The sequence below is a fragment of the Diceros bicornis genome, chromosome 13, assembly GCF_020826845.1.
Source record: "Diceros bicornis minor isolate mBicDic1 chromosome 13, mDicBic1.mat.cur, whole genome shotgun sequence".
In the NCBI taxonomy this organism is placed as follows: Eukaryota; Metazoa; Chordata; class Mammalia; order Perissodactyla; family Rhinocerotidae; genus Diceros; species Diceros bicornis.
In genome coordinates, this window is record NC_080752.1 from 15,153,216 (window position 1) to 15,171,667 (window position 18,452).

The 18,452-nt window shown below is 38.8% G+C and overlaps 1 protein-coding gene across 9 annotated transcripts in view; it reads left to right on the forward strand.

Annotated features, from left to right (window-relative positions):
- ZYG11A (zyg-11 family member A, cell cycle regulator) overlaps nt 1-18,452 on the forward strand; it is a 72,185-nt gene that overhangs the window by 9,172 nt on the left and 44,561 nt on the right. For 7 of the 9 annotated variants that reach the window (XR_009221818.1, XM_058552436.1, XM_058552438.1 and 4 more), the window contains exon 2: nt 4,091-4,256. The exons of 1 other annotated variant lie outside the window; for it this stretch is intronic. Coding sequence is in view for 6 of the 8 variants with exons in the window: in XM_058552436.1 (XP_058408419.1) it covers nt 4,091-4,256 (166 nt within the window). In the remaining 2 variants the exon portion in view is untranslated. Of the gene's footprint in view, nt 1-4,090; nt 4,257-18,452 lie in introns of those variants that run through there. One more of the 9 variants, XM_058552440.1, reaches the window with a different exon arrangement.

Sequence of the window (18,452 nt, forward strand, 5' to 3'; positions counted from 1 at the left end):
AAACATACTATTGATTTATAAAACAAAAACAAGTAGCAGACTACTCTAATATAATTCTATTTATATAAAGTTCAGTAACATGCAGAACTAAACAATATTTAGGATAATGATTACCTCTGGGTGAAGGGATGGGAAATAGCGTCAGGGAGGGGCGCATAAAGGACTCCAAAAATATTGGTATATTCATTAAGCTATGTGGTGAATACAAGGGTGTTTTTAAAATAATTATATTTTATATTTTATTATCATATTATTTAAATATGTTACACATGTTCCCAATACCTTTTATGTGAATTTAATCTTTAATGTATTATATTTTTTAAATGGGGCTGCTATGCCCAATAATATGGCAAATAATATCATAAAGTCTTAAAACTAAATATTCTGGATAAAATGTAACAAACATTCTTGGAAATACAAAGTAAAGGAAATCTCCAGCTACCCCACCCAATTCAAAGAAGCTAGAAATCAGGTCCGTAAGCAGGCCCTAAAGTTTTGACATTTACCATTGTCAATAACCAGGGATTAGAGACTAGGCGTTTGCCAAAATCAGGTAGGGAGTTTGAATGGAGACTATAAACTATAACTGTATGTATAATATATAACTAATATGGGCTAACAAAGGCTGACTATACTTCAGTGAAATGATAGATCTAAAAAAATCTGCTTACGGGAAAGGGAAACAGGAAACCTTGTCAGTTTTGGCTTGGATTTTGAATGAGAAGAATATCTCCTAAAAATTTGCTATCACAGGCCTGTCCTCACACAAATTTAGGGTTTTAATTGACATTTCTTGCTTGGTACAGGAAATCTGTAGCTGAGAAATTATCAAAGTGATCCCTGGTAATGCCCCTGGGGTAACTAGCGTTTAGCAGAATCTCTCTAATGTGACCTGTCTTCAACCCACTCCTCACAGGAGTCCTACAAATAAATTCTCGTTAAAGACCAGCTCACAATTTTAAATTATAAAACATGAACCTCGATGAGTAAGAGTCAACAGAATCAACAACTAACAGAATTAGATTCCCAGACACTTCAGGAGATGGAATTACTGAAGCACTATAAAATAAATATATTTAAAATTTATTAAAGAAATAAAAGATAAAATAAAAATGAAAAAAGATCGGTATACAATTAGTCTATGAAGAACTAAACACCATTGAATAGAGAAATAGAAATAGTGACCCGGAAGATAGATCTATAGAAATTACCCACAGGAAGCATAATCTCCCTTTTCCATGGGCATATGAACCACTTCTGGCTTTTGAGACCCAAGTAGAAGTCTGCTGAGACTGTTTCAGGGAATTTCTTTGCTTCCTTGCCTCTTTTCTGACATGAGTTCTGACATGGTGAGGATTTGGAGCAACTGGAACTCTGATATGTTCTCTTGGGAATGCAAAATGGTACAGTTACTTTGCAAGAAGAGGTTAGCATTTTCTTATGTAAAGTTAAGTACACACGTACATGTAGGAAATGTGGAACTCCAGGGACCCAGGAATCTCATTCCTAGGTAACTGCCCAAGAAAAAGGAAAACTATGTTCACACAAACCTTTACACGAATATTTATAGGGGCTTTCTTTAAAATTGTCAAAAACTTCAAACAATCCAAATGCCCTTCACTTGGTGAATAAAGAAATTGTGCTACATTCATGCAGTGGAGTACTTCTCAGATATAAAAAGGAATAAATTACAAAAAACATGCAACAGCATAGATGAATCTCAATTGCATTATGTGAAGTGAAAGAAGCCAGATTCTAAAGGCCTACATACTGTATGATTCTGTTTATATGACATTTTGGAAAAGGCAGAACTCTGGAACAGATAAGTGGTTGCTTGGGGTTAGCAGGAGCAGTTGTCTACAAAGGGACACTAGGGAATTTTTGAGTCATGAAACTGTTCTCTATTTTTATAATGGTGGTAGTACACGACTGTATGCATTCATCAAAACTCGTAGAACTTAGTGTACACCAAAATAATTTTTTTCTGCTATATGTAAATTATACCTCAATTAAAACAAAAACAAAAATGAAGAGAAGGAAAGTGATTACAGTATGTAAACTTATCAGAGAAGTTTGGTTATGAAGAGTAATTGAAGAGGATATGGCAGTCAACAGAGGGTTTTTTTTTTTTTTTGTGAGGAAGATTGGCCCTGAGCTAACATCTGCCAATCCTCCTCTTTTTTTGCTGAGGAAGACTGGCCCTGGGCTAACATCCATGCCCATCTTCCTCCACTTTATGTGGGACGCCGCCACAGCATGGTTTGCCAAGCAGTGTGTCGGTCCGCGCCGGGAATCCAAACCAGCGAACCCCGGGTTTCCGCAGCGGAGCACCGGCACTTAACCACTGCGCCACCAGGCCGGCCCCGGGGTTTTTTGTTTTTAAGGCAAATAATAGAGCATAAATTGTATGTTAAGAGTGACCCATTTGAGAAGGAGAGTTTGAAGATGTATATATGAATGAAGAAATAACAGGAGAGAGGCCAAGGAAGTGTGGAAGTGTTGGTCTTTGCAAGGAGGTACACATTTTCCATATAAGAAGAGAATGAGGAAAAGATGCCTGTAGTTTCCAGCTAAATTTGATGGTGAGTTGGCTTCACTTTTCTCAGTGAAGTAAGATCAGCGTAAAATGGGTTTGAGGAACAAGTAGAAGGCATGACATAATTCTTGCCCCATGGCAGGAGAGTGCTCTGTCTGAAGAGATCTTGTAGGATTTCCAGCTACTGAGGGCTCATTTGAAGTTCACGATTATGAATTTGCCATGACATACTATGTTGTGTGAATCTTCCCCCTTTCCGTAGATGATTAGCTGCTGGGTGTTGCCACAAAAACGTGGATAGTGAAGTTCTTCCAGGAATGGAGTTTTGTCTGGAGAGTGTAATGGAGGAGGGAGCAAGGAGTAATTTATATTTTATTTTATACAGTAAATTATACTGAGCCAGCCCTGGTGGTCTAGTGGTTAAGATTTGGCGCTCTCACCTTGGCAGCCCTGGTTTGTTTCCTGGTCTGGGAACCAGACATCTGTCAGTTATACCGTGGTGGCTGTGTGTTCCTTTCATGCTGAAAGCTATCCCACCAGTATTTCAAATACCAGCAGGGTCACCCATCGTGGACAGGTTTCAGCAGAGCTTCCAGACTAGACAAACTAGGAAGAAGGACCTGGCCACCCACTTCTGAAAAAAATTGGCCATGAAACCCTGTGAATAGCAGTGGAGCATTGTCTGATACAGTGCTGGAAGGTGAGAGGATGGAGCAAAAAGACTAGGCAGGGTTCCACTCTGCCGTGCACAGGGGCGCCAGGAGTTGAAATCAACTCGAGGGCACTAACAACAACAAAATTTACACTTTGGCCCATGGAAGGAATTTAATCAATTGAAAGTAGTGTGGAGGACAATGAATTATTGCATGTTAAATGTTGGACAAAGATAGCAATCTTTGTTTGGCTTGTCACTCTCTATTTGTGTCTAATACAGTGCCATGCCTTTCAAATATTTGTTGAATGAACAAATGCCAGTCTCTCTTAGAGGAGAAGGGGACCATATGCTTTGATAGTCTCACCTCTCTGTCAGTTCTTACTCTCTTCAGCACTCTGGGTGTGGCAACCTTTTACGTTGTGAACACTTTTGAGGGTGAGACTAGGTGGGCCTTCTTATCCTCTGGCACATGGTAGTCACTGAATAAATGTTTGTTGAATGAATGACCATGTGATCTCTGCTTGAATAGTCCTTTGTGTTGTATTGGAGTTGTCAGATTTCTTGGTTGTATTCTCCACTAAACTGTTAGCTCCAAACGGATTAAAACTATATTTTACTCATCCCTGTGTTTTCAGTGGCTGGCACAGAACAGGCGATAAGTGAAGGATTGAGAGAACTTATTTTTTTTCAAAATACAACAGAAGCTACATCAGATAAAATCTTCCATTCAGTTAACAGTTGGAATAAGGTGGTTTCGTTACATGTAAATTATTATTTGAATGAGGAGAATGTATCTTCAGATATCCTCATCCAGTAGTTTGATATATGGCATGGCTGCTTTTATGTTGAATTTTTGTGGATGTATTCTAACAAAGTTTATTTGGGGATTTGTTTGCTAGGAGGAGGCATCTCCCTACTCTTTGGTCAACATCTGCCTGCACGTCCTGATTGCTAACCTGGAGAAACTGTGTTCTGAAAGATCTGATGGAACACTATGCCTTCCGGAGCATTGGAGTTTCCCTCAGGAAGTAGCTGATCGATTCCTTGGGGTGATGACTTGGCAAGGTAATGATAAGGCTCCTGTATAGCGTACTCTTTGAGCACATTACTATGTGAAAAGCACTTTCACATATAGTTCCTGTTTTGCTCCTCACAACAACCTGGTGGGAAATATAGAAATTATTCCCATTTTATTTGTGTGGGTGTTGAGTCTCAGAGTTCTGGGATCCCTTGATGGAAATTGTCTTGCTTCTAGGCTTGCCCTGCAGAGTGACAGTAGTGGAGAACTAAGTCAGGTTGCCACTCATCTGTCTGCTCTCTAGCTTCGGAAGTGCTGTTGCTGTAGTCTCATCTCCCATTCTTTTCATTGTGAATGTGAGCCTTTAACATTTTTTCCTTTACCTTCCATTGTAGTGGGGCTTTCAAAGGGCTGTGTTTAATTTGCCATGTTACAGTTTTTTCTTAATGAAAAAATTTTTTTCTTTAGTAACAAATTATTGAGATGTAATTCACATACCATATAATTCACCCATTTAAAGTGTACAGTTCAATGATTTTTTTTAGTATATTCACAGATTTGTGCAGCCATCATCAGAGTCAATTTTAGAATATTTTCATCACCTCAAAAAGAAACTCCTTACCCATCTCCCCTAACTCTAAGCAACCACTAATCTACTTTCTACGTCTATGGATTTGCCTTTTCTGAACATTAAATATAATTGGTATCATGCAATATGTGGCCTTTTGTGTCTGCCTTCTTTCACTCAGCAATAATATAGTCAAGGTTCATCCATTTTGCAGACTCAATCACTCCTTAATTTTTATAGCTGCATAGTATTCCGTTGTAGGAATATACCACATTTTATTCATTTATCAGCTGATGGACATTTGGGTTGTTTCTACTTTTTGGCTATTTTGAATAATGCTACCATAAAGATTCATGTACATGTTTCTGTGTGAACATATGTTTTCATTTCTCCTGGGTGTATACCTAGGAATGGAATTGCTGAGTCAAATGGTAATTCTCTGTAACTTTTTGAGGAACTTCCAAAGTGGCTGCACCATTTTACGTTCCCATCAGCAATGTTCAAGAGTTGCAGTTTCTCCTCACTAAAACTTGTTATTATTTGACTTTTTGATTATAGCTATCCTGGTGAATGTAAAGTGGCATCTATCGTGGTTTTGGTTTGCATTTCCCCGATCACTGATGTTGAGCATCTTTTCATGTGCTTTTTGGCTATTTGTATGTCTGTGGAGAAGTATCTATTCAGATCCTTTGTACATTTCTTAATTAGATTTAGGTTGTCTTTTATTATTGAGTTGTAAGAGTTCTTTATATATTCTATTTATTTATATTTTTGGTGAGGAAGATTGGCCCTGAGCTAACATCTGTGCCAGTCTTCCTCTGTTTTGTATGTGGGATGCCACTGCAGCATGGCTTGCTGAGTGGTGTGTAGGGCTGCGCCCAGGATCTGAACCCGCAAATTCTGGGCTGCTGAAGCGGTGCGTGTGAGCTTAACCACTATGCCACCTTATATATTCTAGATACAAAACCCTTATCAGTTACATGGTTTGCAATTATTTTCTCACATTCTGTGGACTGTCTTTTCACTTCGTTGATAGTGTCTTTTGATTCACAAAAATTTTTAATTTTGACAAAGTCCAATTTGTGTATTTTTTCTTTTGTTGCTTATGCTTTTAAGTATCATACCTAAGAATCCATTGCCAATCCAAGGTCCTAAAAATTTACACCTATATTTTCTTTTAAGAGTTTTGTTGTTTTCACTCTTACATTTAGGTCTTTGGTCCATTTTGAGTTAATTTTTGTATATAGTATGAGGTGTAAGGGTCCAACTTCATTCTTTTGCATGTGGCTGTACAGTTGTCCCAGCACTATTTGTTGAAAAGGCTATTCTTTCCTTGTTGAGTGGTCTTGGCACTCTTATTGAAAATCAGTTGACCATAGATGCACGGGGTTTATTTCTGTACTCTCAATTCTAATGCATTGATTGATATGTCTATGGTTATGTCAGTAACACACTGTCTTGATTACTGTTGCTTTGTAGTGAGTTTTGAAGTTGGAACGTGTGAGTCTTTCAACTTCATTCTTTTTCAGGATTGTTTTAGCTATTCTAGATTCCTTATATTTCCATATGAATTTTTGAATCAGCTTGTCAGTTTCTACAAAGACTCCAGCTGGGATTCAAATAGGGATTGCATCAAATATGTGTATCAATTTGGAGAGTATTGCCACATTAACAGTATTAAGTCCTCTGATCTGTGAACATGATGTCTGTTTATTTAGATCATCTTTAATTATTTTCACCAATGTTTTGCCATCTTAACAATCTGAAATCTTTCATAAGTGTGGGATGTCTATTTATTTATTTATTATTTTTTTGTGTGTGTGTGAGGAAGATTAGCCCTGAGCTAACATCCGATGCCAGTCCTCTTCTTTTTGCTGAGGAAGATTGGCCCTGGGCTAACATCCATGCCCATCTTCCTCTACTTTATATAACGCACCTTGACAAACGGTGCATTGGTGTGTGCGTGGGATCCAAACCCACGAACCCTGGGCTGCCGAAGCAGAGCGCGCCCACTTAACGGCTACGCCACCAGGCCGGACCCCGTGGGATATCTGTTTTTTTAAAATAGGTTTTTAATTTCTTTCAGCAGTGTTTTGTGGTTTATAAGTTTTACACTTCTTTTTACATTTCTTTTATTTCTAAGTATTTTCTTTTGATTGTACATGGAACTGCTTTCTTAATTTCAGTTTTGGATTGTTTTTAGTGTACAGAAATACAATTGATCTTTTGGGTTGATTGTATATCCTGCAAGCTTTCTTTTTTTAAAGATTTTATTTATTTATTTTTTCCCCCCAAAGCCCCAGTAGATAGTTGTATGTCATAGCTGCACATCCTTCTAGTTGCTGTATGTGGGACTCGGCCTCAGGATGGACGGAGAAGTGGTGCCTCGGTGCGCGCCCGGGATCCGAACCCGGGCCACCAGCATCGGAGCGCGTGCACTTAACCACCAAGCCACGGGGCCGGCCCTCCTGCAAGCTTTCTGAACTCGTGTATTAGTTCTAATAGTTGTTTAGTGGATTCCTTAGAATTTTCTATATACAATATCATGTCATCTGCAGATGGGGATAGTTTAACTTCTTCCTTTCCAATTTGGAGGTCTTTTATTTCTTGTCCAGTTTCCCTTGTTAGAACCTCCAATACAGTGTTGAAGTATTGAACATTGAAGTTGAAGTGTTGAAGCAGACGTCCTTGTTTTTTCCTTATCTTAGGGGGCAAGCATCTAGTTTTTCACCATTCAGTATGAAGTTAGCTTTGGGTGTGTTGTAGCTGCGCTTAACAGGCTGAGGAGGTTCCCTTCTATTTTAGTTTATTGAATGTTTTCATCAGGAAAAGGGTGTTGGCTTTTTCTGCCTCTACTGAAATGCTCAGGTGGGTTTTGTTTTTTATTCTATTAATATGATTACATTAATTGCTTTTTGGATGTTAATTCCAACCTTGCTTTTCTGGGATAAATTTCACTTGGTCATGGTGTGTAATTCTTTTTGTGTGTTGCTAGAATAGGTTTGCTGATATTTTGATGAGAACTTTTGCATCCATTATTTTAAGGGATATTGGTCTGTAATATTCCGTTCTTGTGAAGTCTTTATCTGGGTTTAGCATGAGGATAATACTGGTCTCAATGAGTTGAGCAGTGGTCCCTCTTCTTCTGTTTTTTTGGGACAGTTTGTGAAAAATTGGTATGTATTCTTTAAATGTTTGGTAGAATTCACCAGTGAAGCCCGCTTGGCCTTTTTGTGTGGGTAGTTTTTTTTTTTTTTTTTTTTTAATTATTTATTTATTTCTTTTCCTGCAACTGCAATATATTTATTTATATCTATTCAGTAGATAGTTGTACGTCATAGTTGCACAGCCTTCTAGTTGCTGTATGTGGGACGCGGCCCCAGCATGGCCGGAGAAGCAGTGCGTCAGTGCGCGCCCGGGATCCGAACCCCGGGCCGCCAGCAGCGGAGCGCGCGCACCTAACTGCCAAGCCACGGGGCTGGCCCCTGTGTGGGTAGTGTTTTGATGGTGAGTTCAGTCTGTTTACTTGGTATAGGTCTATTCATATTGTCTATTTCTTCTTGGGTAGTTTTGGTAGTTTGTGTTATTCTGTAAATTTGTCCATTTCATTTACGTTATATAATTTATCAGCATACAGTTGTTCATAGTATCCTTTTATAATCCATTTTATTTCTGCAAGGTCAGTAGTTATATCTCTTCTTTCATTTCTCATTCTAGTAATTTGAGTTCTTGCTTTTTTTCTTGGTCAGTGGAGTCACAGGTTTATCAATTTTGTTGATCTTTTGAAAGAACCAGCTTTTGGTTTCATTCACTTTTTTTTTTCTTTATTGTCTTGTCTTTCCTCCATTTCATTAATTTCTATCTAATCTTTATCATTTCCTTCCTCCTACTGACTTTGTTTAGTTTGCTTTTCTTTTTCCTGTGTCTTAAGATAGAAGTTTAGGTTACTGATTTGAGATTTTTTTTTTTAAATATATGTAATAAGAGCTATAAATGTCCCTCAAGCACTGCTTTAGCTGCATCCCATAAGTTTTTGTATGTTGTCTTCATTTTTCATTCATCTCAAATTATTTTCTAATTTCCTGTTTGATTTTTTTCTTTGACCTATTGGTTTTTTTTGTGAGGAGATCAGCCCTGTGCTAACATCTGCCAATCCTCCTCTTTTTTTTTTTTTTTTCCTGAGGAAGGCTGGCCCTGGGCTAACATCCATGCCCCTCTTCCTGCACTTTATATAGGACGCCACTGCAGCATGGCTTACCAAGCAGCGCGTCGGTGCGCACCCGGGACCCGAACAGGTGAACCCTGGGCCGCGACATTGGAGCTCACGCACTTAACTGCTTGCGCCACCAGGCCGGCCCCGACCCATTGGTTTTTTGAGTGTATTGTTTAATTTCCACATACTTGTGCTTTTCCCAGATTACTTTGTTATTGACTTTTGTGTGTGTGTGTGTGAGGGATATTGGCTGTGAGCTAACATCCATTGCTAGTCTTCATGTTTTTGCTGAGGAGGGTTGGCCCTGAGCTAACATCTGTGCCCATCTTCCTCTACTTTATATGTGGGATGCCTGCCACAGCATGGCTTGATAAGCAGTGCATATGTCTGTGCCCGGGATCTGAACCTGCAAACTTCAGGCCACCAAAGCAGAGTGCGCAAACTTAACTGCTATGCCCCAGGCTGGCCCCTGATTTTTAATTTTATTTCGTTGTAGTTGGAGAACATACTTTGTTTTATTTTAATTCTTTTAAATTTATTGAGTTTTTTTTGTGGACTAATATGTGGCCTCTTGTGGAGAATGTTCCATGTGCTCTTGAAGAATATATATTCTGTTGTTATTGGATGACGTTTTCTGTAGATTTCTGTTAGATCTAGTTGGCTTGTAATGTTCTAATCTTCTATTTCCTTGGGTTTTTTTTGCCTAGTTCTATATTGAAAAAGTTTTTGAATTTTTTTTGTTATTCATGCTAAATAGAATATAGCTGTACTCTTAAGAAATTTAACTGAGAAGAAGAAAAAAATGAGGTGGTAATTTTTTATGAAGGTGCAGGTGGGGGAAGGGATAGCATGGACCCTTCTGCATGTATACAGAAAGGAAAAGGCCAATGAGGAGGGAAATATTAAAAATATAAGAGCTGAAAATTGATGCCCCAAAGTACTGGAGGTAACTGAAGGACTAGAATCATAAGCCTGGTGAATAGGGTTTGCCTCAGAAGGAATAAATGACAGATAACTAAACTAAGACAAGAGAGTAGTGAGGGTGGGAGAAGAGCTGTGTTTGGTGTTGGTGGGGAGGAAAGTCATTCTGAAGGATTCTAGATTGTTTGCTGCCTGAGGGGAGGTGATAAAAAGAAGGAAATAAAATTTATTTTTCCACTTGAGGTTGGAGATAACCAGTTTGTAAAGTCAATGTTTATTGACTCAAGAGTTTATTTGTGGCGGAGACAGAATAGGTTTGGTGTTTGAGAATCCATAAGATAATCTCACAAGGGTGAAACTCCTGGAGATCTGGTAACACACTGAGACTGGAAACTTTTGCTCTGTGGTTTGATTAATAGGTAACTAAGGACAAAAACCCAAGAAAACATCAATTTTCCCCAGTTGAGGAGATGAGCAATATATCAGTCATATGTTAAGTTTATATAATAATAATAAAGTCATTAAAGTTATAATGGCTAACACTTTGGCAGACACTGTAACTGTACTAGGAACTTTACATACATACTATTATCTCTTTTTATAGATGAAGAAACTGAGGATCAGAGAGATTAAGTGACTTTTTGTCCACACTCATATAGCTCAGAAGTGGCAGTTAGGATTCAAACCCAGGCACTCTGGCTCCAGAGACTGTATTTTTTTTAACTACCCTGCTATGCCTTAATATGTTCACTTAATATGTTGAATTGTTTGTCCAGAATTTTATTGGGTGACTATTTGATAACCTTTTCATGAGACTTGTGGCAAATTTCTTACAAATAACTATATGCTTATAGCTGTTTTCATTTCTTATTTATTAAGTCTCTACTACTCAGCAGACACTGTGCTAGGAGCTAAAGCTATGAAAATAAACTCTTAGCTCTGTTGCCCTCAAGGAACCCCCGAGAGTGCTGCTTCATGTCTGATTTTTCCCCCAGATTTTTCATATTCAGTTTTAACATAAAGATGCTATATATCACTAGTTAAATAAATTTTACAGAAAATTAAGTAGAAGAAGGTGCATTCTATGCTTGTGGCATTTTCGCTGGAGCATTATGTATTCTTCAGAGTGAAGGCATAGAGTTTAGGAAGAGAAGAAGATAAATTTAAACCTTCTAATCTCACTGTAGATTTGATTTAAAAAAACATTATTGTAAATATTTTAAATATACAAAACTAGAGAAACTAAGTAAACCTTAATATATTCAGCTTCAACAATTATCAACTCATGGCCAATGTTTTTTTTTTTGCTGAGGAAGATTCGCCCCGAGCTAACATCTGTTGCCGATCTTTCTCTACTTTGTATGTGAGCCTCTGCCACAGCTTGGCCACTAATAGACAAGTGGTGTAGGTGTGCGCCCAGGAACTGAACCTGGACTGCTGAAGCACAGCATGCTGAACTTAACCACTAGGCCACCGAGGTTGGCCCTCATGACCAATTTTGTATCATCCATACCTGTACCCATCACTGCCCTGACCCTGGATATTTTGAAGTAAATCCTAGATATCATTTCAACTGTAAATTTTAAAAGTGGGGACTTTTAAAATATATGTAACAATTTTAATGTCACACTTAACATTTTTAATATTAATTTCTTTATTATCCAGTGTCCAGTTAGTGTTCATTTTCACTGATTGTCTTAGAACTTTTAAAAACTTTTATTTGAATTAGTATCCAGATGAGGTCCGTATGTTGTGATTTGTTGATAGGCTTATCCATAGGCTTCCCCTCTATCTCTTGTATTATTTTGCAATATGTTTATTATGTGTGTGTCTGTATTTTTTTTAAAGACTTTATTTTTCTAAAGTAGTTTTAGGTTTACAAGAAAATTGAGAGGGATGTACAGAGATTTTTCATTAATCCTGCCCCTACACATGCATAGTATTCCTCATTATTATCAACATTACTCATCAGAATGGTACTTTTTTTTGTGTGTGTATGAGGAAGGTCAGCCCTGAGCCTAACATCCATGCCAGTCCTCCTCCTTTTGCTGAGGAAGACTGGCCCTGAGCTAACATCTGTGCCCATCTTCCTCCACTTTATGTGGGACACCACCACAGCATGGCCTGACAAGCGGTGCGTTGGTGCGCGCCCGGGATCCAAACGCGGGCCGCCAGTAGCGGAGCACGCACACTTAACCGCTACGCCACGGGGCCAGCCCCAGAATGGTACATTTTTTACCAAGGATGACCCTACATTGTCGCATCCTAATTTCCTCAAGTCCATAAGTCCTTAGGATTCACTCTTGATGTTGTGCATTCTGTGGGTTTGGACAAAAGTGTAATGACATATCTAGGATTATAATATCATACAGAGTATTTTCACTGTCCTAAAAATCCTCTGTGCTCTGCCTATTCATCTCCCATTCCTGGCAACCACTGATCTTTTTACTGTCCCCATAGTTTTGCATAGTTGGAATCACACAGCATGTAGTCTTTTCAGATTGGCTTCTTTCACTCAGTAATAAGTGTTTAAGGTTCCTCCATGTCTTTTATTTGATAGCTCATTTCTTTTTAGTGCTGAATAATAGTCCACTGTCTGCATGTACTACGGTTTATTCATTCACCTACTGAAGGATGTCTTGGTTGTTTCCGAGGTTTGGCAGTTGTAAATAAAGCTGCTATAAACATCTTTGTGCAGATTTTTATGTGGATATGTTTTCAGCTCCTTTGGGTAAATAACAAGGAATGCGACTGCTAGATCATATGGTAAGAATATGTTTAGTTTTGTAAGAAACTGCCAAACCATCTTCCAAAATGGCCATACCATTTTGCATTCCCACCAGCAATGTGTGAGAGTTTCTGTTGCTTCACATCCTCTCCAGCTTTTGGTGCTATCAGTGTTCTTGATTTTGGCCATTCTCATAGGTGTGTAGTGGTATCTCATTGTTGTCTTAATTTGCATTTCCTTGATGACATATGATGTGGAGCATCTTTCCATATGCTTATTTGCCATCTGTGTGTCTTCTGTGGGGAGACATTTGTTAAGGTCTTTGGCCCATTTTTTAGTGGGGGTGTTTGTTTTCTTATTGGTGAGTTTTAAGAGTTCTTTGTATATTTTGGATAAGTCCTTTATCAGATATGTTTTTGCAATTGTTTTCTCCCAGTCTGGCTTGTCTTTTAATTCTCTTGGTATTGTCTTTCACAGAGCACAAGTTTTTAATTCTAATCAAGTCCAGCTTATCGATTATTTATTTTATGGATTGTGTCTTTGGTGTTGTATCTAAAAAGGCATCACTATACCTAAGATCATCTAGGTTTTCTCCTATGTTATTGTCTAGGAGTTTTATTTTTTTAATTTTTATTTTATTTTGTTTTTGGTGAGGAAGATTAGCCCTGAGCTAACATCTGTTGCCAATCCTCCTCTTTTTGCTGAGGAAGATTGGCCTTGAGCTGAATCCGTGCCCATCTTCCTTCACTTTATATGTGGGACACCTGCCACAGGATGCCTTGATAAGCGGTGCATAGGTCTGCACCCGGGATCTGAACTTGCGAACCCTGGGCTGCCAAAGCGGAGCGTCTGAACTTAACCACTACACCACTGAGCTGGTCCTTCTAGGAGTTTTATAGTTTTGTGTTTTACATTTAGGTGTATGATCCATTTTGAGTTAATTTTTGTGGAGGGTGTAAGGTCTTTGTCTAGATTTTTTTTTTTCACGTGGATGTCCATTTGTTCCAGCACCATTTGTTGAAGAAACTGTCTTTGCTCCATTGAATTGTCTTTGCTCCTTTGTCAAAGATCAGTTGACTGTATTTATGTGGGTCTGTTTCTGGGCTCTCTGTTCTGTTCCATTGATGTATTTGTCTGTTCTTTCACCAGTACCACCCTGTCTTGATTACTGTAGCTTTATAGTAAGTCTTTTTTTTTTTTTTTTTAATAATTTTATTTATTTATTTTTCCCCCAAAGCCCCAGTAGATAGTTGTATGTCATAGTTGCACATTCTTCTAGTTGCTGTATGTGGGACACGGCCTCAGCATGGCCGGAGAAGCGGTGCATTGGTGCGCGCCCGGGACCCGAACCCCGGCTGCCAGCAGTGGAGCGCGCGCACTTAACCACTAAGCCACAGGGCCGGCCCCTATAGTAAGTCTTGAAGTCAGGTAGTGTCAGCCCTCCAACTTTGTTTTTCTCTTTCCATATTGTGTTGGCTATTCTGGGTCTTTTGCCTCTCCATATAAACTTTAGGATCAGTTTATCTATAGCCACAAAATAACTTGTTGGAAATTTTATTGGGATTTCATTGAATCTGTAGATCCAGTTGGGAAAAACTGATATCTTGACAATACTGAGTCTTCTGTTTGTGAGTATGGAATATCTCTCCATTTATTTAGTTCTTCTTTCATTTTGTTTACAGAGTTTTATAGTTTTCCTCATATAGATCTTGTATACATTTTTTGTTAGATTTATATGTAAGTATTTCATTGTTGTGGGGTCCTAATGTCAATGGTATTGTGGTTTTAATTTCAAATTCCACTTTTCATTGTTGGTATGTAGTAAAGTGATTGACTTTTGTATTATTTCCCTTTCTTGTTGCATTAACAAGGACTTCCAGTACACTATTTTTTATTTTTGTGAGGAAGATCAGCCCTGAGCTAATGTCCATGCCAATCCTCCTCTTTTTGCTGTGGAAGACCTGCTCTGAGCTAACATCTATTGCAATCCTCGTCCTTTTTTTTTGTCCCCTGAAGCCCCAGTAGATAGTTGTATGTCATGGTTGCACATCCTTCTAGTTGCTGTATGTGGGACGCGGCCTCAGCATGGCCGGAGAAGCGGTGCGTCGGTGCGCGCCCGGGATCCAAACCCGGGCCGCCAGTAGCGGAGCGCGTGCACTTAACCCCTAAGCCACGGGGCCGGCCCTCCAGTACACTGTTTAAAAGGAGTGGTGAGAGGAGATATCCTTGCCTTATAACAGTTGTTCCCTTGGTATCTGTGGGGTATTATTTTCATGATCCCCTTGCAGATACTAAAATCCGAGGATGCTCAAGTCCCTTATATAAGATGTCATAGGTTTGCATATAACTTACATGCATCCCCCTGTATAATGTAAATCATCTCTGGGTTACTTGCAATACCTAATACAATGTAAAAGGTATGTAAATTGTTGTTATACTGTATTGTTTAGGTAATGTAATAATGACAAGAAAAAAAGTCTGTGTGTGTTCAGTACGGATGCAGCCATTGTAGGCCTTTTGATCCGTGGTTGGTTGAATCCATGGATGCAGAAGGTGCAGACAGAGAGGGCTGATTGTACCTGATCTTAGTGGGAAAGCTTTGAGTTTCTCATCATTAAGTATGATGTTAGCTGTAGATTTTTTATAGATAGTCTCTATCAAGTCAAGGAAGTTCCCCTCTATTTGTAGTTTACTGAGAGTTTTTATCATGATTGGATGTGGGATTTGTCAAATGCTTTTTTTTTTTTTTTTGCATCTATTGATATGATCTGTGATTTTTCTTTTTTAGTTTGTTGATGTGATGGATTATATTAATTGATTTTTGAATGTTGAACCAGCCTTGCATACCTGGGATAAATCCCAGTTGGTTGTGGTGTGTAATTCTTTTTTTTTTTTCTTTTGCTTGAGAAAGATTGGCCCTGAGCTAACATCTGTGCCAATTTTTTTCTGTTTTGTACATGGGACGCCACCGCAGCATGGTTTGGTGAGCAGTGCGTAGGTCTGTGCCCGGGCTCTGAACTTGTGAACCCCGGTCTGCTGAAGTGGAACTGCACCACCAGGTGGCCCCTATAATTCTTTTTTTTTTTTTTTTTTTTTGTGAGGAGGACCAGCCCTGAGCTAACATCCAATGCCAATCCTCCTCTTTTTTGCTGAGGAAGACTGGCCCTGGGCTAACATCCGTGCCCGTCTTCCTCTATTTTATATGGGACGCCGCCACAGCATGGCCTGACAAGCGGTGCGTTGGTGTGCGCCCAGGATCCGAACCGGCGAACCCCGGGCCGCTGCAGTGGAACGCGCGCACTTAACCGCTTGCGCCACCGGGCTGGCCCCTATAATTCTTTTTATACACTGTCAGATTCGACTTGGTAACATTTTGTTGAGGATTTTTACATCTGTGTTTATGAGAGAGATTGGTCTGTAGTTTTCTTTTGTAGTATCTATATGGTTTTGCTGTTGGGGTAATGCTGGCCTCAAAGAGTGAGTTAGAAAGTATTCCCTCTGCTTCTATCGTTTGAAAGAAATTGTAGAGAATTGCTATAATTTCTTCCTTAAGTGTTTGGTAGAATTCACCAGTTAATTCATCTGGGCCTGGTGGTTTCTCTTTTGGAAGGTTATTAATTATTGATTAAATTTCTTATCTATTAAGCCCATTTAGATAATTATTTCTTCGTATGTGAGTTTTGGCAGATTGTGTCTTTCTAGGAATTGGTCCATTTTACCTAGGTTATCAATATATGTGGGAATAGAGTTGTTCTTAGTATTCCTTTCTTATCCTTTTAATGTTCATGGGATCTGTAGTGATGTCCTCTCTTTCATTTCTGATATTAGTAATTTGTCTCCTTTTTTTTTTCAGTTAGCCTGGCAAGAGGCTTATTGCTTTTATTGATCTTTTCAAAGAAGCAGCTTTTGGTTTTGTTGATGTTTCTCGATTGATTTCAGATTTTCAATTTCATCGATTTCTACTCTTTTTTTTTTTTTTAATTTTATTTATTTTTTTTTTCCCTCAAAGCCCCAGTAGGTAGCTGTATGTCATAGTTGTACATCCTTCTAGTTGCTGTATGTGGGATGCGGCCTCAGCATGGCTGGAGAAGCGGTGCGTCGGTGCGCGCTGGGGATCCGAACCCAGCCCGCCAGCAGCGGAGCGCATGCACTTAACCTCTAAGCCACGGGGCCAGCCCTCTAATTCTTATTATTTCTTTTCTTTTGTTTCCTTTTGATTTAATTTGTTCTTCTTTTTCTCGTTTCTTAAGGTAGAAATTTAGATTATTGATTTTAGATCTTTACTTTCTAATGTATGCATTCGGTGCTATAATTTTCCCTCTAAGCACTTTCGCTGCCTCTCACAAATTTTGATAAAGTTGTGTTTTCATTTTCATTTAGTTCAAAATATTTTAAGATTTTTCTTGAGATTTCTTCGACTTGTGTTATTTAGAAGCGTGTTGTTTAATCTACACGTATTTGGGGATTTTCCACTTTCTTTCTTTTTTTTTTTTTTTAAAGAAACTGTGGTTGGTTGTTCTGTAGAGTTTCCCAGAACCTGGATTTTGCCATTGTTTGTGCAATAATTTTGGCGTGTTCCTCTGATCCCTGTAATTCCTATAGATTAGAAGTTAGAGGTAGAGGCTTGATCAGATTCATGTTTGATTTTTTTTTTTTTTTTGGTAGTGCCCTCAACTTCCTTAAGGCGGTTAATAAAGTCTGGTTGTCTGGTTGGTTTTGTGATTTTTGTGATTACTTAGATTCACTAAATCATCAGGTGTTCTTGTAGGTTTGACTTTTGGTATTGACTGCTGCTCTTGACCTTCCTGGCTTAGAGTACTATTTTTTTCTTGTATTCTTGGTTACTCTTTCCCACTTTCCTTTGTATGCTTCTGTTTCTCTGTATGCACTTAAATGTTTTATGTTCCGTAAGGTTCCATCTTGGGTACCCTTCTCACTTTGTACACTCCCTGGGTAATTTTCTTTGGTTTAGCTACCACTTATATTTGGATTCCCCAGAGTTCCTAGTGCACGACTTTATTCTAAGCTCCAGAACCACTATCCAGGGTGCCTCCTGGGTATCTTGTAACTCTTCTCTGGGCTGCTGAGTCATCATGTTCTTCTAGTTTTCTTTCTCCCTCAATGACTGCTGCTTATCTATCTCCTTATCCAGCTCCCTTTGAAAGGCAATACAGATTAAAGGTTATAAGAGCTTTGGCTCTGGTGCCAGACTCTTTGGGTTTGTACACTGTCTTGACTAGTAGATATGTTACCTTGGGCCAGTTACTTAACTCCCTATGCCTCATCTCATCTGTAAAATGTGACTAATAATAATACCTACCTTATTGGGGTTTTATGAGGATTTAGAGAGTTAATATATCTAAAATGTTTAGAATATTCAGTAACTGTTAGTTGTTATCATGACTAATCCTCATTCTACTATCTGACCTTAAATGTAGATGCTTACAGTACTTGGTCCTTGCTCCTTTTCTTCTTATAGGTCATCCCTTCCCATGGTTTTAAACACTGTCTCAATGCCAATTAATTCCAGATGTTTTTACTTCATTGTAGATTTAAAGTATATAGTATCTAGAAGACCTTGGCTGATCTTTTGGGGAGTCCTGAAGGTGGAATAACTACTCAGACCTGTGTTGAGTTGGGGTGTGAGTGCTGGATCTTTATATTTCCCAACTCAGTCTTTGGCTGTGGGTCTCCATGGGAAAGTGGTGTGACTTTGGGTGAGGCAACTCTTTTCAGCTGATGCAGTCCACGTAGATGGGGGCTGTCATCTGGAGGCATTTCCATCAGCTCAAGTACTAAGTCCTTTGTTCCTA